Source organism: Psittacula echo (genome assembly GCF_963264785.1).
Source record: "Psittacula echo genome assembly, chromosome: 1".
In the NCBI taxonomy this organism is placed as follows: domain Eukaryota; kingdom Metazoa; phylum Chordata; class Aves; order Psittaciformes; family Psittacidae; genus Psittacula; species Psittacula echo.
The window spans coordinates 106,747,194-106,774,129 of NC_137735.1; the positions used below are offsets into that span (position 1 = coordinate 106,747,194).

The 26,936-nt window shown below is 38.1% G+C and overlaps 1 protein-coding gene across 1 annotated transcript in view; it reads right to left on the reverse strand.

Annotated features, from left to right (window-relative positions):
* The window catches only part of SCUBE1 (signal peptide, CUB domain and EGF like domain containing 1), a gene marked incomplete at both ends in the record, with an annotated part of 207,505 nt that overhangs the window by 86,405 nt on the left and 94,164 nt on the right, over positions 1-26,936 (reverse strand). The window contains 3 exons of the mRNA XM_080623895.1: positions 5,219-5,308; positions 8,195-8,311; positions 16,929-17,054. Of these exons, the coding sequence (XP_080480021.1) occupies positions 5,219-5,308; positions 8,195-8,311; positions 16,929-17,054 (333 nt within the window). The remainder of the gene's footprint in view (positions 1-5,218; positions 5,309-8,194; positions 8,312-16,928; positions 17,055-26,936) is intronic.

A 26,936-nucleotide genomic window follows, 5' to 3' on the forward strand; every position in this document is an offset into this window, starting at 1 on the left:
AAAATCTTAAGCTGTCCTGACACAAAATGAGTTGACCATGTCTTGTGGAGGAGTGAATTTCAGGGTAGAGTTTGGGTTTCTGAAGACACCTGCAGTGATATCATTACTGCCATTTGCACCATTATCCCGGCCTTAAACATGCAAGAGAAATTACTGCACTTCCTTGACTTCAAATGGGCTCAATGTCCTATTGTTCTTTACTACACTGAAAAGAACTTTGTAAACCTCTTTTCTTGAGACAGTAAGAAACCAACCTTCTATCTTCTAGGGCCAGAGGAAGAACATTTTATTGCCCAAGTGAGCTCTTACAAGTTTCTTCTGGAAAGAATAGAAAAGGTGAATTGAAGGTGAGGAAAATATAGCCTTTTCAGTTGTTCTGAAGTCATTTGAGCTCAAGCCCAAATGAACCTCATCCATTTGACTATTAAAGAATACAGGGACGGAAATGAAACATGGTGAGAAATGGGTCAGCCCACCTCTTCAAAAAGTGATGATCAAAGGATAAGAGCTAAGAAGTGCCCTGGATATAACATAATAGTTGTGTTTCTAAAACACCTTAATGCCTGTGATTATGACAACATAAAAAGTGACTGCATTTTTAAAGACAATATAAAAATATAAAATTGTTTGGCTTTAAGAGTTGATGCAGATAGTAGCTAGAGCAAAGCATTACCTTTGATTAGGAGATGAGAACTTCTTTAGTCTTAAGATCAGATAGTTCTACAGTTCTGGTTCATGAAAGAGGAGGTTTTCAGCTGCATGTTATGTCTTTGTAAGTGGTTGACTTACTTGTAGTGAGGCATCCCACTGGCATAACCGATGCTATAATATCTACTTTTGTGTCCTCAGTATTGAGTTCTACGCAAATGAAAGTCTCAGGATACCAAAAGACAACTGCTCTATTAAAACCCTGTAGCCTTTAGAAGAAGAAGACAGCACCCAAGAAGAGAGACTTCATAATTTACAACATGTATGATAAAGTGCTAGACTACTGGATGATGCATCATTACAGTTTGTAGACTGTGAGACTGTTGGACTTACAAATTCTGTCCAAGGCTGCAACAAGTCCAGAGGAGGGTCACAAGGATGATCAGGGGACTGGAGCACCTCCCGTATGAAGACAGGCTGAGAAAGTTGGGGCTGTTCAGCCCGGAGAAGAGAAGGCTGCGTGGAGACCTCATAGCAGCCTTCCAGTACCTGAAAGGGGCTTATAAGGATGCTGGGGATGGACTATTCATTAGGGACTGTAGTGACAGGACAAGGGGTAATGGGTTAAAACTTAAACAGGGGAAGTTTAGATTGGATATAAGGAAGAAATTCTTTACTGTAAGGGTGGTGAGGCACTGGAATGGGTTGCCCAAGGAAGCTGTGAATGCTCCATCCCTGGCGGTGTTCAAGGCCAGGCTGGACAGAGCCTTGGGTGACATGGTTTAGTGTGAGGTGTCCCTGCTCATGGCAGGGGGGTTGGAACTAGATGATCTTAAGGTCCTTTCCAACCCTAACTATTCTATGATTCTATGACTCTATGAATAACAGCAACTCCCATTGCTGAAGATGTGATACTGGACAAAAAATTTTGAGGATATGTGTACTGAATGGGTGGAAATTTGGTACTTCTAAAGCTGTGTGCTGACACTAGAATGGCTTTTATCCAGGTATGCAGGGCATGATATACTGTGTTTCAAACTGATGCTGGATTAGCACACTCCTCTCATCAAGTAGGGCAGTCTCATGCTATGATGCTATGACAGGAAAAACAGTCCTGGCAAATACGTTCTCAAGGAAAAGAAGGTAAAGGGAAGTGGGAAGGTCTTTGTGACTGCTCCTAAGAAATACACTGAAAATATTTTCAGAAAAAATTGTGATGTACCACAAACCCCAGAGATTTGAACATAATTTAAAGAGCTGAAGGCAGTGCTCAGCTAAGTGCAAGATATACTATACCAGATGTTTAAGAAGACCTGAAGATATTGGTTGTGCCCTACTGATTTATAATAAGTGCAAGGTGTTCTGCAACAAGAGGATGTAAACTTACCTTACAGATAATGGTAAGGTTCTGGTTTTAAATGCTTGGATGTGTGCACTTCTGCAGGATGAATGTGCACTTTACTTCCTAATCTACAGAATGCACACGGCGTAATGTTCAGTTTATAGTACTCACCACAGACCTATGGTGTATGGCAGAACCTGACCAGAAGCCCAACTGGTTGTGGGTGGGCTGTACTCCTTTCCACTCCACAATGGCAATTGCCCAAGGAGAAGTAAAGGAAATGTAAATGAGCTGTATGAACAGCAATATGGTGCAACATTGACTCCTCACAGAAAAGTCATTCAGTGCCATTTCTTCACTAAGAGAGATCTACACTCTGAATCCAAATGTTTTTCTCTGAACAGAGGAGATAAAGGACAGCTGGAAGCCCTTGAAGTCTTTCTGAACATTATGAAAAAGGTTGGATTCATAGGAATCATTGGATGGCTCCAAAGGAAGGTTTCTTGTAGATCATCAGAGAAGACGAATTTCTCGTCTGCCCCACAAGATCTAGATAAAAAATGCATCTAATAGTACGGAACGAAGTGTATCTTCTTTTCTGTATTCAAAATTTAGCCACAAGTTGCAGGCCCACACCATGACTAGGACATAGGCCCCAGTAAGAGTCAGTCTAAGCTACAGAGGTGACCAATCTTGCTGTAGCAAAATGACTGGCATATGCAGACATGTCTGACAGCAGTCCTGTTCTCATGCAAGCTTAGTCTTAGCCTGATATTAAGGGTTATACAGATCATAGACATTTTAATAGCATGCAAAAAATAACAGGGGACTAGAAATTATCGTCTCAGGGCTTGCAATTGACAGCATCTTTCATCAGACTACTAAAATTACACAGTCATCTACTTTTCCCATTCTCCCAAGTCTGCTTGCAGAGGGGTCAAAAATCACAGTCCATTAACAGAAGCTGGTAACAAAGTTTCCCAAGGAGTTTTCCAGTACTTTCTAAAATAGCTGTTTAGAAAGCATCTTAAGATACATGGAATTCCATGGAAATGCCACTATAATTTTGGAGGGTAATAAGACTCCATTAAGAAAATAAATTGTGGATTTTCTGAGCATCAGAAATCATTACAAATAAACAAGTAGAAAAGCCCCTATGCAATATGCCACCCACCCAGATCTCACTAATTACATTTCTTTTCGGCCTGAGTTAATGTTTTTCCAAGGAATCAGTTGTTCAAACACAGCATGTCCGTAAACTCTCAGCTCTTGGCTGATACCTGCTAATACAGGAGGTACTGAAGAGTTAAAAAATAGATTTTGCAAACCGGATTTTTAATTATCTCCCTAAAGCTATTTCTAGAGTCTATGTTCAGCTTGGAACTTACAGACCTGGTATAACTAAGAAGCTTGCTGCTAACCACAACTTTAAAATTCTGTTTGCTTGGACTCTTGTAAGCAGTGCGAGCTAATTTTCAGATTGGATAATTACTTTTATCAGAGGGTGAGGCAGTAACACAGTGCACTATATTCCTCGGTCCCTCTAATCCATATTGTACATACTGTTAGTGGCTGGGCAAACTCGCCATTTGGACCTAGAGGACTGGATTTTCCAGTGGTCTAAAGGTCCTTTGCACATTTGTTTTTCCTAACTTCCTGTGAGACTATGGATCTTATTGAAATTACAGCTAAAAGTATTAACAGCACCTTCAGAAGCAAGATGCCTCATAGCTTTTGTTATATTAAACAGTGCAACATTAAACATTAAATTGATATGTGTCACTTGTCAGGTCTGCAAACAAACTGCAAATTAATAACTGTAGATAATCTAACAATACAGGAACATATGCCCAGGTTTTCACAAGAGGGAAAATATTTTACTTCAATGTTATCATGTAATACCATTGCAGAGTTGTAACACTGTGCCATTTCCTACACACTAGTTGCATGCTGGCCTACGGTTAAGTGAATAGTGTGTAATTGGTGGCAAGATACAAGTGCTATGGCAACTTTATAAATATTGTCACTTACTGCAATTATTAGCAATCAACCAAATATTCAAAGTGAGGCTTCTGATCTCCTAAAGGTGACCCTTCCAGATAGGTGTGGATGCTTACAGCCAGAGCTGAGCTTTTCAAGGGCTAGCAGGACAGAGTTTGCAATGGACTCAATGGTTTTAAGACATGAAATAGTGATCAGGAGGGAAGAGAGCAGGACCCTGTCCTCCCAGAATCTCTTCTGTGGATGAAGAATCCCTGTCTTGTAAACAGTTCATTGGGTACATTTCACCAATGCTCACCAAGGGCATCAGAATAGAAAATACAGAGTAACAAACCATCTGAAAACTTCCAAACCAATGGCATAATCCATCAATCTGTGCTACCCTGTGCTCTTTGACACACGAAAAGAGACTGGCAGAGGTCCAGCCACTCTACCCTTTCTATTCCAAAAAGTCATTTATGGCTAATGGCCACAAATGTAACATGAAGAAGACAAGCACAAGGGTGCGCAGTGAGTTAACTGAGAGTAAAAGGTAGAGAATCATCTTCATTGTTCAATGCACTTCCTCATCTCTTCCACTCTCAGGCTCCAGCAACATGGAGAAACAAACCATGCTTCAGTCTTGAAAGAAGAACACATGGAAGTTCACTAGTCACTAGAGAAAGATCTCTCAGTGGTTACTAACATAGCTGCACAAAGGAAAGAAATTAATTTCTAGTCACAATATTTACATTTCAATCAAAAATATAGGAATTTTTAAGTAGGCAAACCCAGTTGTTCATTTAACACCACATTTATAATGGAACATTGTTTTACATTATCATCATCATCATTCACTTTAAAGCCATTAGGCAGGTCTGCAACATGAGGTTTTTCAGGAATCCTACAGCAACACATACACACAAACATACACAAATCACATGTAAGAAGTAGCTTGCATAAGGTGAGTAAGGTTAATGGCAAAAGCTTCTTTCTATGCAGAAGAAATTGAACATTAAAGCTGCAGTGTTAGGAAAAAAGTTTAAAAACAAGAAATGAAGTTGTAAAAAAGATGAGAATTTAACGAAATTGGTGACCTTTCCACACAGATGAAGTCAGGTTAAAAAAAACCAAACCAAACCAAAACCAAAACCAAAGGGACCAAATGAGACCAAAAGAGAACCTCCCCCCAACATACATACAGACAAAAGTGAGAGCACAACAAAGGAAGTGGAAGAAAAGTGTTACCCATAAGTAGACGCCGTTTCACCCGCTTGTCCACATCAGCTACTGACGTGGCATTGTACTCAGAACTCTCAATTGCAGCCTCATCCTTCTCTAAAACACAAGTAAGGGACAAACATGGAGCAGTTGGTTAATCACAAGCCCAATTTTCCGCTGCCTAAGACAGTTTCTTGGCATGGCACAGCCAAAGCCAAGAAGCAAGGCATGAAAGCACTAAATCCCCGTTAGAGAGTTAATTCCCTTTGAGATCCCAGGAAAAAATTAAAGGGTGTTTAGGTAAAGGAGGAAGAGAAGAGGGGGAGAAGGAAGAATGGTCAACTATGAAGTAATTAACCACATACAGGAAGCTGGATTCCTACTGGAGAACAAGACAGCTAACATGAGTGCCCCAGAGAGGTGTTAATGATGAAAATTAAAATTCAGGGATGCTAGTTAAACCAACTACCAAAGACAAACTGCAAAGTGATTCAGGCTAATGGTGGCACTAGGATCTGAAGGTGGTAGGCAGAAGACAGACAGAGAGAACTAGAAGAGTCCGGTGATGGATGGGCACGGATGCACCATGGTCTCGTACACATTGACACATCGTGAGGAGAAACCAAACAACAGCATGCAAATTAAACAAAACCAACAACAAAATAAACAAACAACAAACCAAACAAACACAAAAAAAGATCAATTTGGGCAGTGCTGGTTGCCTGCTTGTCTATGAAACACTACTAGCTAAACATTCAATGCTAGGAAAAATGCTGCAAGAACAGGGTTTAGTAGTTTTATAAAGCATGCAGTAAGCAAGATGATGTCAGCAAAGGTGGTTTTACAAGGTAGTCTCCGATATCCTACATGTAAGAGCTTCATACAGCATATGAGGACTTTAGTTTGGTTATGCATTGTTAGAAATACACAGAAACAGTCACAGGTGTGGGAAGAGATCATCAGTAAGTGAAATAAAAATAAAGATTTCTGACAGAGGAAAGCAATGGAGAAGCAGCAGCTGGGTAAATAAAATGATTTATACAGAGAGGGAAACGCTTATTAGGAAAACAAAAACCAAAAGGCAGGTGGGGACTTCCACATGCAGCAAACACAAAAAAATAAAGGGATAAGTCAAGCAAACAAAGACAAAATATGTTAGACAAAGGGTCAACAAGTATTTCTCTGGCATTGCAGAAGTTTGCATTCTTGCAGTGATGCCTGGAATATGTACACCACTGAAGACAGCAAACACTGGAATCACTGAAGTGAGGAGGAGGAGGAGGCTGGCAGGTTTTGTTTGTGGCAACACTACATGGTTGAGTGGTAGCAAGAAGTTGTTTTGTTTTGTTTTGAACAAGTTCTAGATGGGATCAGGCTGCAATAGAGGCTTTTGTTTGAGTTTTTTTATTTTGCTCTGTAAATAATTAATGAACGTCAGTTATCAGACAAGACAGGCAATCAGGAACCATCACCAGAAAGCAGGAATAAAAATGTAAAAAATAAATAAATAAAAGTTTAAAAGTATTCTAAGAGAAAGAACTACTTAGGAGGAAGAAAATCAGCACAGGCAGTAATATGTGACTTACATCACAAGACCAAGGCATGTAAATGGAGTTGTATGTATTACATTACAAAAATGGGGAAAAAAAGTAAATAATAAGTGCAGTGTACACAGCTTTTAAAATAATTTTACATGCTGAACAAAAGAAAACATCAATCCAAGGATATCAGTGAATGCTAATAAACAGAAGATCAATTATTCATTCAATAAAACCTGCTCTCAAGGCTCTCGCTGTTGTGAATTCTCTGCATCTGGAATTGCCACAGGTTTCAAGGACAGTTATTTAAGCAGAGGGGCTGTATGACAAAGCCCTCTGTGTTAATCAAAAGTACTAGCTAAGAGATCCCGTAAGCAGAGACAAACCTCGAAGCCTTGTGTATACAGTGAGGCAGAGTCCAGTGCTGAACTTTGTTCAGCTCTACCTCTGCCAGGAGAACCCTCACCCTACCACACAATTTGTGCAATCAGACCCATCAGAAGTGAGTGACACACTGGGCAGCCACAGAGTTATGCCACGGATCTCACCACGGGATCACTAAAAAATTCCATGGGTTTCAAGTGCTTTGTCTTGCAGTATTGATAAAAGAGAGAAAAGTGATAAATACATGTCCATGCTTTTTTCACCTTAGGAAATTACTCTATACCAATTTGAAATTAAAAAAAAACAACACAACAAACAAACCAAAAAAGGCAACATGACCACAATGCTAATGAAAACCATTACGGATTTTAGGTTCTGATGTATGAGTAAGATTTCCCAAATTTTAATTTGCAGTATGCAAAAATATCCTTAGGGGAAAAAAAAAACAACACAAACCACAACGGAAAAAGCAGAGCAGAAAGAACTGGTGTTAAGCAAATAATGTATTTTATAATCATAAATGTTTGCATAGCATCTTCCAAGATGCTCCACCTCTTTAACGGTTTTGTCCTAATGATATTCTAAGTAAAAGCTTATTCACTACATGTGCTGGAATTTTTAGAAACATAAGGTATACAACAAGAAGAAAGCTCTTAATGATTAATTTTCCCCAGTAACAGCTTAGAAAAGAGGATCATTTTCCTCACCTTGCTTGCGCAAGGAAGTCTCAACTCATGAAAGTGAAAGGAAGAGCTGAACTTTCATTCATCAGTATGAATGTTCTATGCTTTTTTACTTCCAAAATTGTTAGAGTTATGAAAAGAAATAAAAGCTACACAGGAGTAACAAAGGAATACTTCATTTACAAAAGTTTTGACAAAACATGCACAAATGCCCTTCTCTCTGTATAGCTTGACCTTAGCTACTACAGCCAGAAACTGCTGCTGGATGCTTTTCTCAGCAATGGTGCTAAACGCCTGTGAGATACAAACACACACGCGCATACATACACACATACATATGTGCACATATATATTCTATGAGGAATACAAAAGAAAACGCATGACAGAGAAGTACTTACCAATGCAGGTTCGGCCATCTGAATGTAGGGCATACTTCTGATGACAACCACACACAGGACCAGTATCTGTGTCATCACAGGTGTGTTGGCAGCCTCCATTCCCATAGTTACAGGTTACTAGTTAAGCCCCAAATGAATGTGTATATATGTATATATAAATAAAATGACAATGAAACCAATTAGTCTTGAGGGCCTTTCAGAATACAGAAAAAGCAGTAACATACCAAGACATAAGGCAAGATAACATTTGTATTTGCAGTTATTTGCATTTCTTATTCTTTCTGCCTCATCTTCCCCTCCTTATCTTAGCCATGCTCTTGTCTCATATCATGCAGTGAAGAATAAAAGAGAAAGGAAAAAAAAAAAGAAGCATGCTATTTTTCCTCCAGTCTATTTGTATTCATAATTTTAGTATGAGTGGTTAGCCAACTCCATTGTTTCATAAAAGCTATATGCTTTATATCCATGATGTATATGGCATGAAGAAATGAGTGGTCTACTAATATGGATGTGTATTTTCAAGTCTATAGACAACACTTCTCTTTTCCTTCCCCTTCATTTTCTAAGTGGAGGAAGCAGAGACCAAAGAGCAAAACCAGAACCACATGTCTTGAAATCCATTTTTTCAAGTACTGGTCCTCTTAAAGCACAAGATTGTTTAAATATAAAAGAAGGAAATGTGGGGGGTTTTGTCTGTTTGTATGGTTGGTTTTGTTATTCTTCTATGAAACAAAAAATACATGGTTGTTATGGCCCTGTAGTGCACTGGCCTCAACTAGGAAGGAAACATTGGCGATGTCACTTTAAATTCCAAGCATATAGTGCAAAATGGCTTAGAGCAATCAAAATGTCCTCTGGTGAAAAGATACTAAAAATACATTAAAGTAAACATTTTTCATGACAGGTAGAGTTTTAAAGTTTACATGAACTAACAGATCAGATACAATTTCCTTTGTCACATAATGGATTTAATTTCTGACTAATGAGACAAACCAGTTTTTAAACATTAAGCTGGCTAGTGACATAAACAGTGCCTCTCATTTGCCTCTGTTCCATTTGATCATTTGTAGTTACATAGCTTAATGCTGAACAGCACAATTCTGATCTGATTGAATTCTGAACTCAACTGTCTTTACATACAGGTAATTCGGACCAAGTTCTTTATTGGTATATGCATACTGGCAGATACAGGAGAAATCCAATATACCATTATTCAGTTGAATCATATTCATAATTTCAGAGGACATAATTTCAAAACTTAGATGTTTTTAAATGTGACAGTAATTTAAATACTGACTCCTACTAATCAGAAGGAACCTGCTCACATTGGTCTTAGCAGAATTCCCCTTCTAGATGAGACTTTATAAAAAGAGTCAGGGTAGTATATTGCAATATAGGATAAAACTAAGATAATGGTTAACAGGATTTTAAAACCATATATCTAAATCTAAATTGAGGTTCTAGCTAATCCAATAAGGCCAAGCTCATATAATTTCCCACTGACCTCAGTGTCTCTGCTTTACCACTAGCTTCTTAAAATGGGAGTAGACTGGAATTTGCAGTCACAGTAACTAGCTCTTAAATATCCCACCTCCGGTGTGAGTGTCCCAGTGCTGAATAGCCATACCACTCACAGTAATCACTGAAGTATTTAGCTTAAAATGGATCAGTTCTAAGAAAAGCAACTGAGGGAGACCCATCACAGCATACCCAACAGATTTCCCACTAAAACCTCCTGCCAGTGTGGGAACTGCAATTTCACCCACAGTCCCTGAAGTCTGGCAGAGATCACAACAGGACTTGTTCATCTCCAAAGTGAGTACAGACCAGAGGCCACTACAGGTGCAAGCACCACTGGTCCTTCACATTGCACACTTTGAATAAAATCTTTGTGTTATTCAGAGATTGAGAGAGAACAGTCTTGTGGCCTAGTGGTAAGAAAATTCCCCAAGAAGAGCACCTGCCTGGATTCCCACCTCTCCTCCAACTGTTCTATCCAATTGGAAAGAATGCCAGTGAGTAAGATGGAGAGCAGCCTCATCCACCTTCCCTTCTTGGAGCAAGACAGCTAGGGCACTAGGCTGGAAAACGGGAATTGAGGGTTTAGTCTCACCAGACAGAGGAGGGAATTTAATTCATCCCCCAGATCATAAGAATCCTAAACTTCCAAGGCATTACATTAAAAAAGCCCCCTAAATAACAACCACCCTCATGCATTCTTTTTCCTTCTCTAGTTATATAACTTAAATATTAATTTGTTTTTGTGAAAAAATATATGAAGCAAACCATTCTGCTTTGCATCAAATGGAAGCAACATTTCATTCCCTTCAGCACACAATAATATTTTAGCTTTTTTCTTTGATGCAAACCAAACAAATTAAAATTTTATGTCAATTCTCCATTCTTAAACCTCCTACCCCAGGGAGGTGTTCACTCAGGCTGAAAAATAATTCTTTTGCTCAACACTAAGCCTGATCTTATTCGCTTCTTTTTACCCAGTTCTTTGTCTTGCAGTTTTGGGGGTTAATCTTTTCCTCGTGGCTCTTTTTCTATGCCATGTTATGTGTCCAGCAGTTACTTCTCGGTTAACCTGGAGGCAGATGAAATACTGGTTTGCAGCTTAGCTGAGAACTAAAGCAATAGATAGAGGTTGTTTGAATTGGCTGGCTGTAGCCTGAGGCAAACATGAACTCTCTTCTGCCAGCTGTGCCTGGGATGTGATCAAGCAGGGGTAGTAAGTGGTACAGAAAGCAGCTGCTTGCAATATCCACAGTATTGGGCAGAGCTAATCCAGGATATAGTAATTTCTGTTTACCCATCCTCCCCTACTTCTTGACCCCTTGTGGCTCTTGGACTACGTGGAGGTTCATTCAATGTTTCTATCCCTGTTGGACTGCAGTGCCATCACAAATTAACTTAAAGGTGTTGTTTATGCAAGATGTTTAAATACATTTCTAGCCAACAGTATTTTTATTGTGGATTTTAAAGTGCAATCAGCAACAAAGTGAGTATTTTCAGTAACTTGACTGCAGTGGTTATTTTTGGCATTCCTTGCTGAAAGCCTCTGCTGGCAGAGATGAAAACACCTTAACACAGTCACTCCTATCCATGCAATATGAGGGACTTTTCCTTACTATATTTGTCTATAAAAATCACACTAGATTGATGGGGTTTATAGTAAATCCTGCAGAATCACATACTCCTTTTACAGTTTCCCTGTACACTAAAGTTGCTGGTTCCTGTTATATACCTAGTCAATGAACACAGATGTAGGTCAGTTCCTTTTCCTGTCTCATACAAATATTAGTAAATCACGTTTTTGAAGGATTTGAATTACTGTCTAGACTACAATTTATTTATTTTAAGCAACTTGAGCCAAAATTCTGGAGCTTGACAGCTCTGCAGGTGAAATTGGTACAAAATCCAGTTGCAAAATATGTCATTTCAATTTTCTTCCAGCCTCATTTCTGTGGCAGTTACACAGTGAGTACTTTTCTCTTAGAGGAAGAAAACCAAAATTATTCAGAAGCAAAGGGACATCCAGATCTACTTCATTTTTGTCAGAAAGCATTAAAGTAATGAAAAATCTCAAAGTGTTCTTTTAAAAACTATTTCTGATAAATTTGGACTCTACAGCTTCGCAGAAGATTGCTCATTCAGAGTCTGTGATATTAAATAGGGAAATAAAAAGAGGCAAAATCGTAAATTCTGACACACATCACCTTCAAATATTATAAATCATTTTATAATGGAGGTGGAAAATACTATTTTTTTTTCCCAACAAAGGAGAATATACGCATATCTGTTAGAACTCAGACATACTTATCCCCAACACAGCAGATCTAAAACCAGTGTAACACTATTGCTTTTGACACTGCTTCAGCATTAGTGCATGTCTTAAGTGCAATCAGAATTCTGGGCTCTTCCCCATAGTGGGAGAAATACCACTGTACAACTGGCTAAAACCAATGTCTCATAGAGAAGGCTTTGCTTGTGCTGGCTACAAACATGAGTAGGAACAGCACATAAGCCCTAAAAAGATGCACGCCAGCTGTGTAATGCTGGTGGCCAAATTACCAGTGTGTTTTCCCAACACTGCTTCTGCTGTGAATGAAGAGCTATGGGGGGATCACCCTGAGCTGAATCCCTAACACTGGTGCTTCAAAGTATCTTCAGACTGGATTAATTCTTTTCATTGACTATAATGCTGAGGCTCTTGAACTGGAGAGCTCCCTTTCAGGGCCTGCAGGCTGGCAGCATGGCATGATCTCTCTAACTGTCCACCTGCTCATCCTGTAAGCAGCAGCATCTATACAATTTCATTGGGCTGAACTAAACACTCCTAAGAGACAGCTTTGCATGTGGGCCAGTGCTTACATCCATACAAATATAACGACTAATCTTGAAATGACATTTTGCTAATGAAAGACAAGAAACAACTGTCTGGAAAACGAATGACATCTCAAAGAACAAAATCGATTTTAATGTAAGTATTCCACTAAATAATTATATTGATGTTCTAGAAGGTAGAAAATACCAGAATTCAGCCTCACTCTGCAGCCTAAATCCTGCTGTCAGTGTTTCTCTGAACTTTCATATAATCTTTTTTCTGGTTTCTTCCATCCCACATGCCCAGGAGAAGGAGTATTTGAAAACATATGGCCAATTATTAAATCCAGTACGTAGTACCTACCAACTCAAAAATCCTCTAAAAACAATGATGTCCTGATCTTGTGTGCATGGGAACTGAAATATGTGCTATGGCTCAGATGCCACAGAATTTGCAACAAGACAGATCTTCTGGTTTTGTAGCATGGCTTTCTGCAATGGTTTAAACCAGCACATTGTAATTCCAGAGAAATTTAAACCTGCACTGCTTTTTTAACTAAATAGGACATTAAATATATAATTTATATAAATATATGGGCATTTATTTCTATGTTATAAAGCTGTGCACACAATATTGCTTGCATTATTCATTCCACTGTGGCCTTACATTTTTAACATTCTGGAGATCTTCATTCTGAGAGCAAATAGTTGCATGAGAACACTGTCAGCAGGAGCTGAAAAGCTGCCACTTGGCATAGGTGGGACAGAACTTTATTATAAACATACTTGTCAGGACTTTTAGAATTGCTTAGCGCTAGCCCTCCTGCTCATTTGAACCATCATTACTGGAGGGGTCAGACAGAAATAGTTGTAGTTAAGCTTATCTAGCATTTTCATTAAAAGATTCAGCTTTTACTTGTTTATAACTCTTTCAGGTTGCAATTTGCAGGTATGTGTATCTGCTTTAGCTTTCCCCTTACTTTTTCATTTTTCAGCTAAACTGGTCCAGCTAATACTGAGATTAACAAAAAATGTCTTTGTTTTGTCTTGGTTTGTTCATGTTTGGAGAAAAAAAAAATCAGTGCATCAAAAAATTTCTAATGCAATCATGCTCAGGGGCAGGATCTGAAAATCTCATGCAGATGTAGAAAAAGAAGGTCATTTCCCCTGTTTTTCCACTATAATCTGGAACTAAATTCACTATTCCTAAATCTCTTCTTTCTGCTGCCAGCAAGTATCTACGAAAATCACTGGCAAAGCATATTCTTCTAATGGCTTGTGTACACAGAAGATGGTGGTTTGCTACTACTTCTGATCTAAACGATGCAGCTGTTCTGAGAAACTATGTATGGATCTGTATGATTCTGCTTGGTGTATTTCTAGATGACCTCTTGAGGTCCTTTCCAGCCTCAATGCTTCTGTGTTTTCCTGGCATGGCGGGCCATGTGAGGGTGCATATTTAAAAATTACACTAAGAAACCTTTAAGGCTGAAAAATTACGCACTCAAAAGCTCCAAAATACCAGACTTTTAGTACACAGACTTATTGTACCAGGATAACCATCCTTAATGACAAATGCAGAAAATATTCCTGTCCTGGTGCACAGTAGAGTTGGGGAATGTCAGGTCTGTGGAAACAGGTGGAGAATCTTGTCTCATTTGCTACAGAATGAGTAGCAAATCAGAAAGGGACTGTCAAGAATGGATGGTTTTGTTCACACACAGAACACAGCCATAAAACTCTTACACAGTTTTGCCCTGCTATAGAATTCCTATTTAGGGCTTGGCAAGTCACTTGAATCACATCTATTACAGGTTACTAATATTATAGTCCTTTCTTCGTGGCATTTGCAACTACAGCTGGAGCTACTGGGAGCTTGGCTTTGATCATACTGAAGTGCCATAAATGCTGAGCTGGGTTCTGAGTGTTTCTCGTTAATGATTTATCACTACCAAATGACTTTGACATGAACATCTTTATATTCATTTTCCATTTGTAAGATAGGCAAACTAATACTTTTTACCTTGACCAGAATATTCTGAAAATACATTACCAATGCTGACAAAGCACTTTGACATTAATGAGTATCATGGGAAAAATCCAGGAGGAAATTTAAACTTTTATGTTCACAATAGGGTTTAAATACTGTGCAGCAGGAAAGGCATGACACTGAATTATGGAGAGGAAGCTAATGAACAAAAGCCTGTTTAATGAGCACTGACCATGGTAGATAGTAAAGGAAGCAAGACACCAATAGTGACTGCCTTATTAGCATGCATTGATATGATCGGGTGATGTTTGAACATGTAATTAGGATGTAATCATAGAATCATAGAATAGTTGGGGTAGGAAAAGACCTTAAGATCATTGACAATCTTTAATGCATGTATAAAAAGTAGGGAGTCTCCCTCTTATTTTTTATGCTTTCTAACTTACATTAACATCTTTTTTTCCTTTCAGGAACACATCTTATTACTAGCGAACTTGGGCAAATACATCTGAAAACTTCACCCAGGATTCTGATTCAGTTGCAAACTGGCTGATAAAAATTCATTAGTGAGGTATTGTTTTTTTGCCACTTGTTCACATGAGAAAACAGAGAAGCAAGCTCTGACAAACCCTGAAAGGCACAGTCTTCTGGAAAGACCATGATAAATCAGAAAAATTGAGACGGATACAGAGATACTGATACATCAAATCCTACCAGTCCCTGGTATACAGGGCTACAGACCTAGTCCAGGCTGACAAAGGGCAAGTGACTCTTCTTCAGCTCTCTCACACAGTTCTACTCAGTCCTTACAAAGCTGCAGCTCAAGATTTAAGCCAATTCCACTGAAACAGTTAGCTGTGAAAAAGCTTTTTTTTAAAAGTCAAGATTTTGTTTCAGAACTAGGCCTTTCTAAATAGCTTGCTGTAATCTCGCAATTACCGTCCCAGGCTATTTGGCTACAGCGTTATACTTATTTGCGTTTGGAAGGGCTAGAAGCACAGTTATTTTAAATAAGACTATGGAACATATTTGTCAATGTGCTGTGGGTTTAGGTGTACTCTGCAGCAAGCTCTGAAGCCTTGAAAGACTCACCATCCCTACTTAGAGGTCTGCCAGCAAAAGTTCATTATAGTTCCACTATAATTTAAACACCACAGGGCACAGGATAAATTCAAGTTTTTCATTCTATTAAACCTTGAGGCATTTAGAAACATTGTTCTAGGAAAAACTCTAATCCTCCTGTCACTGTCTCATTATGAAAAAGGGTAACATAATTCCTAAGGAATGTCCAAGTTTGTGGAAACAAATAACAAACAACATAAATAAACATCCTCTCCCACTTTACCAATGCAGCTGATGTTGCACTACAATTAACAGCACACAATGTTTATTAAACACTGAGAATGAAAATTACCATAAAGGCAATTTTTCTCTATGCTTTTGCCTTTGGCCTTGTGTAGCCTCTTAAAACCGAGGAGCAATCAGGCTATACAATATCCTGTGGCATTTCTTGATGATACTCAGAGATGATTCTTTTGACCTTGTACTTGGGAACTAATATCTCCTAAGCGTGTTTACACAGATCTAATGAATTAAAAAACTGAAGTGGAAGAAAAACTATCACAAAAATACTGTCCCTATGGAAAGCACAAAACATTTTTCATGTCATTTAATGCACTTACTTTTTTTTTTTTTTGTCTCTCTCAAAGCTACCAAGTAGGAAAGCAAGATACCAGGAGTCAGATCTAACACTCACTGAAGCCATGAGAAAGACATGATTCTTCCTTTGTAATCAGTGCTAAGTTACAGAGAGTCAATTATTTTAACCTGCATAGAACAATTTCCAATTTTGTGGGTTAATGAGTACCTACAACTTCATCATCCCAGCTTTGAGTATGCATCACTCAGGGTTTTCCTTTGAAGACACAGCTGCCTGTTTTCCCAGTAATAAAAAAAAAAAAGTAGCCTGTAGGCAGTGGAATCAGGACTAGAGCAAACATTTCTATTCTTTAAAAAAGAGGAATTCACATTCTTAATTTGACAGCTTTAGTGGGTTTATCATTAGATCCATTACTAGATTTATTAATGGATCTCTTATTGTGGACCTTCAAAATACTGCAAGCCAGAATCCTCTATGCTTTGTTTCGATTTTACAAGGAAAGCCTGTCTCCCTCACTTTTCTGCATTCACAGGAAGGTAGAAAAGTTGCTACCATTGCCAACAGAGTCACAGCCAACATTCTATTATTCGGTCCCTCTTTCCATTCCAAGTGCACTTTCTACAGCAAACCCACACTACTAAAATTACAAATCACCTTTGGCCAAAACAAAGTTGATTTCTTGTTTCTGGAAAATAACAACAATGAAGAAAATAAGACATTTTGGGGCATTTGAAATTTAATCTTCATCTACCTACATTTGCAGTCCTTCTGGTTTTTGGCAAGTTCAAAGCCAGGCCTACATTCACAGGCAACCCCACCTTTGGGCGTCTCCCGGCAGATGTGTGCACACCCATGATCTTTATTCATACAGTTCATACCCTCTGTAAGAAAAAAAAAAGAAAGAGAAATGGAAAACATCAGTAGTGAAATAAAATTATAAAATAATTATACACATCCAGTTCTCCAGTAATTTTAATTGTAATTTTTATTTTGCCTCTGGACTGTGTTCCACAAGCCAAAAGAATGCAGCTGAAAAGAGGTATATAATCAACAAAACAGTGTAATAAAGGACAAACCTCCTCCGAGGCAAATGCAATGAGCACTACTGTGGAACATAGAGTGTCTCTGCTGCCTATAGAAACCCAGGACTTGTGATTTTCCTATCCCATATCCATATTCTAATCTCTCACAAAACCACCATGGATTTAAAGGATACTCCATGAAGTTATCTGTCCCACAGGTAATTACCAGAGTTGAATAACTGACCTCACTGTTATTTTTACCTTGTATAAATTTAATCGTTGTTACCGTCTGGTGCACTTTCATCTGCCTGTTAATGTGTTTTATATTTTCTAATACACAGAATCTACCAAAGATCATATCCTAGCATTTTTGCTTGGATCTGTTTCTTTGCTATTTGTTATACATCTCAATTATCTGTGTCATCCATCGTTAGCGCAGCCCATCTCCAACAAACCTACTACCACTTTTCTCGTTCAGTATATTAAACAAAGCGTAAGAGCTGTTCAACAAACGTCCAAGTGCAATAGGTGGATTCCTGTTACTGTTTATGCCAAGGCATAGTATTAACCAGGTCTTTCTTAATCATCATAGGGCCAGTTTTAGCTTTCCAAACCATGTAAGTGATTTAGATACTGAATGCTCCTTATGCTTTTAGAGACTTTCATTACCGAGTTAATTCAAACCCCACATATTCACAGAAATCTTGAACTCAGTCCTTATGGGTCAGCATCTAGCATTCCTTGTGTGAACGAAGGCAAGCCAGATTTGCATTACAAAGCCTTCTCAGACTTCCCCTTGGATATCTGACCTGGAAAAGAGAGGCAAATTCTCTGAGAGTACACCGACAGAGAATTCACAGTGTAACTTGGCTTACTACTGTGAAAACAGCGTGTATTCTCCAAAACGCTGGTGCATGCAACATCAGCATGGACTCAGCAACTCATTTGTCACTTTGGAACATGCCTACTGCTACCTATTCTGGGATAATTTCTCAAACCAGCTCCGGTGTAGAATGCTCAACTTAAACCTACAGTGACAATGAACTGTAAAGAAATGTTTTCTTCAGGGCTGTTGCAAAGGTTTTGCTTCCAAAGGCAGAAACAATCACTGCCATCCCTTTTTATTCTTACAGAAACAGGAACATACCTGCCACCCTGGCATCTACACAAACTGCCTTTAGGCTGAGGCTGGTCTCACATTGAACAAAAGTTTCTCTGGATACAAAATCATTTTTAATTGAACACAAGTCAGTGCATAAATCAGCTACTAAGAAACTTTGGGTCGAAACTTCTGAGGAGGAAATGCTACAGAAAATCAGCCAGAGATTCCCTCAGGTTGACAGAAGCTAACAGCTTCAGGAGTTATTTGCACTGCTCAACTTACCTCAGAAAAGTTCATATTAGCAAAGGAATGAAAAACGCACATTACCGAGGTATTTTGTTCATTTCTCCTACCAAAAACATCAGGATCTCAAATCTCACTGCCTTTGAAAACCAACATTATATTGATTGTCTAAACACATACATGTCTGTCTTCTAAATTCCCCTCTGTACTGGCCTTGATGAGTCTAAAAATTTGCCAAAGCACAAAATAACATTATTCTCTGTAAACTGCAGCATGGACAACAGATGTTATTGGAAGATACAATACATACTACACACTACAAACTATACACTATACCATAGATCAAAGTGAGGTATGAATGTTTTGTTTGGCTGAACAGATACAAGAAACCTGGGAACAGCCTTATTGAAGGTTTTGAGGCATTTTATAATCTCTTTCTCTCCACTTCTCCCAACAAAGGCTTTCAGCCACAATGTGTTTGACAAACTGCATTCCTGCACACTACACTATGTTCAGAAAAGGATTTGGGAAAGATAACACATGGCTGATTGAGTCACACCACTGAGGTAATGAGAAGAGAGGAATTAGATGAAAGAAGATATTTAAAGGCCCAGAAGTGTAACGAAGCAAGTGATTTTCAGTATTTACTTAAAGATACTGAATATCTGCCATTGTTAAAATCACTTGGAAGATAGAATCTGTGCACTGCTAAAAATATCAGGAGAAATCAAAGATCACAATTACCGTGTTCTGAAGCAAAAGTTGAAGATAAAGCAGAATATTATGCTGGTATTTGTGTGTAAGAGCACAGTATTTGAGTTACTGTATTAATCATCTCAGTTATTGTATTTATTAAGCAGTTGGAGCTGTAGAAAAAATATTTGAGTTCCATGTTTAGCTGGAGAAGAACACCATAAGAATCTCCTACACTTGAAAACCATTATTTCAGTAAACACCAGTTTTCTGGTAAATTAAAGACCATTATTTATCAGACAAGAGCAGGAGCTCATCCACAACACAACTTTTCATTTTTGTTTTAGTATTTTTCCAAATCCCTAAGAATCACAAAAAAAAACCTGAACAAAATTTTGTTTAAACCTGAAAAAATATTTAGATAAAAATGCAGCAAATACATATTTTGGCTAGTTTAAAATTGTTTAAAAACACATTTGTGCTAATTTGCGAATAGTTTTAATAATTTGAAATTTTAATTTTTCAGCAAATGCAACAGTTGGCCAGACATCCCTGTATCAATGTACATATATATATAAATGATTTATGAATCATATACTTTTTTTGCAAGCTGTCTCTTCAGATAATACTGAAACTTTTATGATATATATAAATAGGAGAGACGATCCTGCCCCTCTACTCTGCTCTTGTGAGACCTCACTTGGAGTATTGTGTGCAGTTCTGGTGTCCTCAACATAAGAAGGACATGGAACTGTTGGAACAAGTCCAGAGGAGGGCCACGAGGATGATCAGGGGACTGGAGCACCTCCCGTATGAAGACAGGCTGAGAAAGTCGGGGCTGTTCAGCCTGGAGAAGACAAGGCTGCGTGGAGACCTCATAGCAGCCTTCCAGTATCTGAAGGGGGACTACAAGGATCCTGGGGAGGGACTCTTCATCAGGAACTGTAGTGGCAGGACAAGGGGTAACGGGTTCAAACTTAAACAGGGGAAGTTTAGATTGGATATAAGGAAGAAATTCTTTACTGTAAGGGTGGTGAGGCACTGGAATGGGTTGCCCAAGAAAGTTGTGAATGCTCCATCCTTGGCAGTCTTCAAGGCCAGGTTGGATGAGACCTTGGGTGGCAAGGTTTAGTGTGAGGTGTCCCTGCCCATGGTAGGGGGGTTGGAACTAGATGATCTTAAGGTCCTTTCCAACCCTAACTATTCTATGATTCTAAATACTCCTAAAATTTATTTGTTCAGTAGTCTCTTTAGTAGGATATGGTCCAAAATGGCACAATCAAAGCCAAACACATTGACTTGTAGAAATGGCTGAAAAATTAGTAATTCACGTAAAAACCACAAAAATGGAAAAATTGTTTGGGACTCTTCTGCTCATTTAAATATGTTTGAAGTTTTTCTCTTAATCACCATAAGCCCCAATTCAGTAGAGGGGCCCCAGAACCAAGAGGACTGCACTGTGCTTCACATGTTGCTCCTTTCTAGAGCTAACCAATGTAATGCAGAACCAGGGAAGAGAGGGGAAGCACAGCCTGCACAAAATATCAGGCAATGGATCTTCCATCTGAGCCTTGGCCCGGAAGTATTTTCAGAACTACATTTTTTACTGCATTGACTTGTGGCCCCCACCCTCTCTCCCATCAGTCAAATGAAAACCATAGCTCCTAAATCAAGGGAAAGACTAAATGTTGATAAAAGTGAAGTCTGCACACCAAAAAATCCTTACTTAATTGTCATGACACTAAAATGTCCAGCATTGAAAGGTTCTAGGTTTTTTTATGTTAGCTGTTAAGAAAAGTAGTATCTTAATTCTATATGCTGCTACTCAAGGTAATCTCTAAGGCCAGCACAAAAATGAGTGCATATTCTCTTTGGCAGCGTTGGCAGGCAGCAAAAGAAACTTTTCAAACACAGACACATTCTCAGCAAATTCACCTAATAAAAAGAGAGCAAACCAGAATCCAATGGAAAATATAAACAGAAATGCCACTTAAGAAAGGAAGACACTAATCTAATTATCCTAAATCCTCTCTCAGTGTTTTAGATATGACTTAAGAAACTCTCTCCTATTGCATTCCTGGATTTTCTCTTACTTTCACTTACAAAAGGTTGTTCATGACAGAATGGCAGACGTTGTTATATGACCCACAATTCACGTCCATTTTTGTTCCTGGGCTAGGAGAGATTTGGGTGTAAGTCTACCACATTAACCCAGTCTGCCATCTAGTTATCACAAATCTCTTAATAGTGCTGTTCTGCAAAATGTTCAGTCCGATACAATGACCTCTCCATTGTACTATGCTCTAAAAAATGTTTTCAGCTCAGTGGCTCTGAAAGTGCTTAAATCAGGCTGACTGTGACAACTGATGTACTGATGAGCCTTTATTTTTCATTAAGACTGCCTGTTCTCATCTTGATTAAGACTTCTAGCAATTATTTTACTCTGTGTTTCTTCACTTATGCTTACACTATCCTCTATGTTGTCATAAATTCACTCACTCTGTATTTATATTGCTATTTTTTATAACTTCCAAATAAAGATGATGATTGCAAACACTATCTGAAAAAGACTCTTTACATTGCACTAAAGATATAATACAGTAATATCTTTTAGAATATTGTCAGACATATATATGGTTGAATGTGGCAAGAAAATACAAGAATTCTTGAACTTGACACATATATATACACTTATGCTCAATCCTCAAAACTACATAACTGGATTCTCTTTTTTGTTGATGTTAATTTTAGCACCAGGTACGCAGTGAAATCTCTTATTACAGTTGCATTCTTATTTAACAAAAAAGCGAGCCTTATAAAAAATAGTTTAAAAAGTTGTAAATGTGATTTATGAAATTCATACATTACACATTATTTGCATGATTCTGTTCCAGAAACATCCAGAAGAGTTAAAAGACATTAAATATAAGTTATATGCATGTCATTGAATTGCTGGACTTAGATAAGCCACAGTGTTTAATTATTTATGAACTGCTTTACACACTTTTTATGAACATACCTTGTATGTAAAGTAAAGCATAAATCTTTATAACACAAACAACTAGCAGTTGTTGTGGTTAGTTTCTGTGCATCAATCGCAGTTATAGGGGATAAATACTTCTGCTTGAGCAGGGGATCCATGTGGTGCTATGAAACTGGTACTGGTGATATTCAGGAATTTCAGGACTTTTGTCTTTTGAAGAACCACTAATTTAAGAAATGGTAGAGTTCACCTGTATCAGGATCAACTGATACAGTTGAACTGTGTCAATAAGTATTATATGCTATAGCAAAATACAATCATACCAAATATATTTTAATTATAATAGCTATAAAGTAAGAAACAGAATATGGCATGTCTTTAGATCACCTGATTGTCACTTATAGTAATTCTCTCAATATCCAGCGCTAGCAGAGAGAGGAAAGAATAGCAGAGAAACAAGCTTTCTCATTTTAGTTGTTTACTATACTATTAACATGGTGGGATTTTTTTCCGTTTGTTTTCTTTATAAAAATTCATGTGAAAACTACAGTGCTACAACAAAACACACTAGTCATGACCAAGCGATTTAGAAGACTGACAGAGACAACTCCTCTCCCAGAGTTTTTGTTTTACTCTGTTAGGAATGGAAGCCAAACAAAACATACTAAGTTTCTGACGGAGACAGAAACATGATGTTAGCGAAAGTACAAAATGGCTGTTTCAAGCCAAATGTTACATTCTGCATGTAAATTTTTGGTCATATAAATGCAGTAAGATAGTGGACTATCAAAAAAAACCATACTAATTAATCTTTTGGCTGGCTTGTGAAAAGCAGCTCCCCATCTATACCTGTAAGCGTCCGTGCTTTGGCCTTCTACTTCCAGCATCTTGCGTGCTTCACAAGAGTAATAAAATTCAACATTTGGCTAAAGAACCTAGTTATAGTCAACAAATACATATGGACAGATCTTGGCTTCACTGAAGCCAAAGGATTGTTTTCCAGCATCCTGGACCTTTATGCTGCACAGTTGCATCAGATCTTCTGGACATTTCTGGCTTAGTATTAAGGGCCCAATTCTGGGACATGAAGAATGTGTGGGTGAGCTCTGCTCCTCAGTGACAGCCTAAGAAGCTCTCATCTCAAAACTGAGTATGCCCTTATATGAGGATTAAAAAACCCCACCAAAATGTGCTTTCTTCAGTAAGAAAATGAAGGATGAAACTAACTGATTGAGGCAGCTACCCTTCCTCAGCTGATCACAATGTCACTGGTACAAAGCATCCACCTAGGAAGAGACCACTAGATCATATTTCCCGCATACCCATACTCTCATTGGGTATGCTGGAAATGTGATAATCTATGTCATGGTCTAATGCTTTCGGTATTGTTAACTGAATGAACATCAGGTTTCCTCTCCATCCTAATTCCTGAAATAAGTTGCTTGGTTCTGCATAAACTTTTAGGAAAATGCACTTTTTTCAGTGACTACAACTCACCCCAACAGAGACTGACAAAAGAAAACAAATAAAGCAGGCAAACTGACCCAAGGAAGCAGAATTCTACACTATTAGTAGGGTTGGCTGGAGAAATCCTGGACATCATACAAGGAAACAGCTGCTGGTATATTACAAAATAAACAAATTCAAGTTTGTTTAGCAATTACATGTGTTTTCAGTTTGGATATAAAATGTGCTTAGGGACAGCATCTTTAGCAGACAGCCTTGAAGTCTGGTCTCTGACAAGATGTTCCCCCTCTGAGTGGCAGCCAGAAAACCACGTGTCATCCAGCCCTGTAAAGGGGTTTTGTCTTTAAGATTCAGAAATAGGCATGTGTCAGAAATAGAACTTCATTCTGTCAGCAGTAAAAGCAAAGATTTCCAGTTCTGCAAAGGTACTGCAATTTCAGAAAAGAGGATAGAAAGACAAAGTGAATGATAGCAGAGAATAGATTAAGTTTAATTTAGCAGAAAAACCATGCAGGTAGGGAAAGGAAATAGATTCAGAAATTTTCAGAAAATGGCAGCAACTCCTGGAGGACCAAGAATAGAGAATAAGAAAGACTGGCTGCAATCCAGTCCAGGGTGGTTTTCACTGAATTGTGATTATGTGATGGCTTTTTGGTGGACCACATGAAAGCAGTTTGGCAATCTCAGTCTGTTTCTCACGTTGCAGAGATAACAACTGAAGCCAGGGCTCACTGAAACCCCTTCCAAAAGTCTGTGCTACCTGCTCACACACAGATGCGGTTTCTCAGACAAAATTCAGCGAGTTAGCACATGGAACCTGTGCTGCTGCTGCTCTGGCAAAATTTAAGGCTGTCAGTCTCTGCCAGTATCTACTTGGCACCTGACATTACCATTGATTTCACAGAAAAGGAAATAAATGCAGGGGAAGAGAAAAATAAGGACAAGAAATAAAAGCAAACCAAAACATACCCAACCCTACTACAATTTGCTTTTATTTTTGTTTTATCTTTGAATTGCAATTCCTCAAATACTAAAGCAAAGCAAAAGAAAAGGTTGGGTTTTGGGGAGTCTCTATCACACAAAGTCCCCTGAGAGATGGAGGTGACCCTGAGGGCAGACAAGGGCATGCATGAGGCATAGGTAAGCAATGAGCTTTCTCTATTTGAGTCTTCATCACTGCTGTCCTATTTCTTGGTGGCTTGGTAGGAGCTAATAAACCTGGAGTACTGACATCCTGGCCCCCAGAGATGTGGTGCTACAGCAGACCTAGCAAATTACAGCATCATCAAGGCATCCTCAAATACCCTCAGATGGGCAGGAGTTCAGTAACTATAAAGAAGTCCCAAGATCTAATAAAAATGAGAAACTCCCAGGTTATTTTTGAAAACACTAGGCCTCTGGGCCTCATAGCATACTTAGAGATATGAAAACCTGGCTCACTCTTTTCTGAAAGGTTCTCTAGGGATAAAAAGTACCTATTTATAACATGGGAAAATGGTAAAGCATTAGACCAGACAATAGCAAGAAAACGTTGTTTTTCCTCCCTGATCAGAGGAAAACTCAGTATTTAAACATTCTTCACTTCTACCAAGTGAAACTTCTCATAAAGATGTTGCAAAGTTTTTAGTCCTCCAATAAAAGGACTTAAAATAATCTCAGAAGGCAGACACTCTCCACAAATATAAATAATTTAATTGAACATATGGTGGCTTTTCATTAGTGTTTCATGAGAAGGTTTTGAACTGAGTCTAACCAGAGTTTAAATCATTACAGTATCATTTGTGTAAAGATAAGGCAGGAGATGGCATGATGGGATTAAAAAAAAGAATACTAAAATCTTGTCTTGTTTTCCTTCTTCTGTAATATGCACAGCTGACATGAGACAGAAAGAAATTTCCAGAAAGAAATATTTTTAATAAAATATTTTAAAAATAAATATTTCTAGGGCACTTTTTCAAACACATAGAGTATATTCAAAAACAGATACAGTAACAGTAATATTTCAACAACACTTTGCTTTGCAGGAACTCCTTCACATCCCAAACTCTTCCCAGGAAAATTTCATAACTTCTTGCAACATCATGTAATTAAACATAAAATGAGTATGTGCTTGATCAGCACCTTTGGAAGCAAGAAGAGACATTTAGGTTTTAGGATATTTAGGTTTACTTTCTGAGCTGTGTAGTAAGTAAACTTTGCAAAACAGCAGGATGAAACAGATTCTTCTTTTGCATTCCTTTTAAGCTTTAACTGAGATGCTTTGTTCCTCATGGAACCAATCAACGTTGAAGGGCCCTGGATGTGTGCGAGGGTTTACTTTCAAACTCCAAGTGGAAGAAGAACCTCAGCAACGCCTATTCTGCATTGGGAATATTCTTGCAACTCTCAAATTCTTTTTCAGGGAAGTAACAGTCTCCTGTGGTCTTGAGTTATGGCACTACCTTTCTAAGGCATAACTCAGCCCAATTCAGTTGTCTGAAGAAATCTGATAGCAATTTTGCTATTCTAGTAGGATTATTTTATTACTATGAACACAACATGTAAAGATAAGTGTTTAAGTCTGGAAAAAGTTTCATACATGCAACAGACTTTTTCCTATTTTCTTTTTTACATAAACAGAAAATATAGTGTAGGACTAATTAGCAAAATGATACATGATATGATATTACATATAATTGTATATCTTTTATATTGTTATAGATATTTCTATCATTAGATATGCACTCATTTTTATATACAATGAATATTCATAATTATATACAATGCTAAATGTACTGATGCATATATAAGCTATTTAAATGCAAAAATACATTTTGCAAGAAATGAAGGCTGTCTACTGTTCTCCAGGTAAATAAGAAGTACAGATCAAATTATTAGGTTACATCAGGCTTATCATTTTTGTAAGGCTAAACATGACCAAGATTCAAAGCTCAGTCTCTTACTTTGTTCCTTACAAAATAGAACACTGACCAAGATGCTAAGGAATTTGTAGAGTTGCCCCTGTGCAAAAAGGACCATATAGCATAAAGGTGGTCATGGTTCTCAGGAATATGGGACAAAGTAGTAGAGATTCTAACCTCCTGTTCTGGGTTTTTTTCTTTTTGTGGTCGTTTCAGCTCTAAAAAGCTGAATGTGAAGCAGCATTCATATGTAGCTGTGCTACAGGCCCCAGAGCTTCACATTTCCATTAACATTTTGACAGTAGAAAAGTCCAATGCTCTAAGTTATTGTCCACCAACTAAACAGCTGTGGT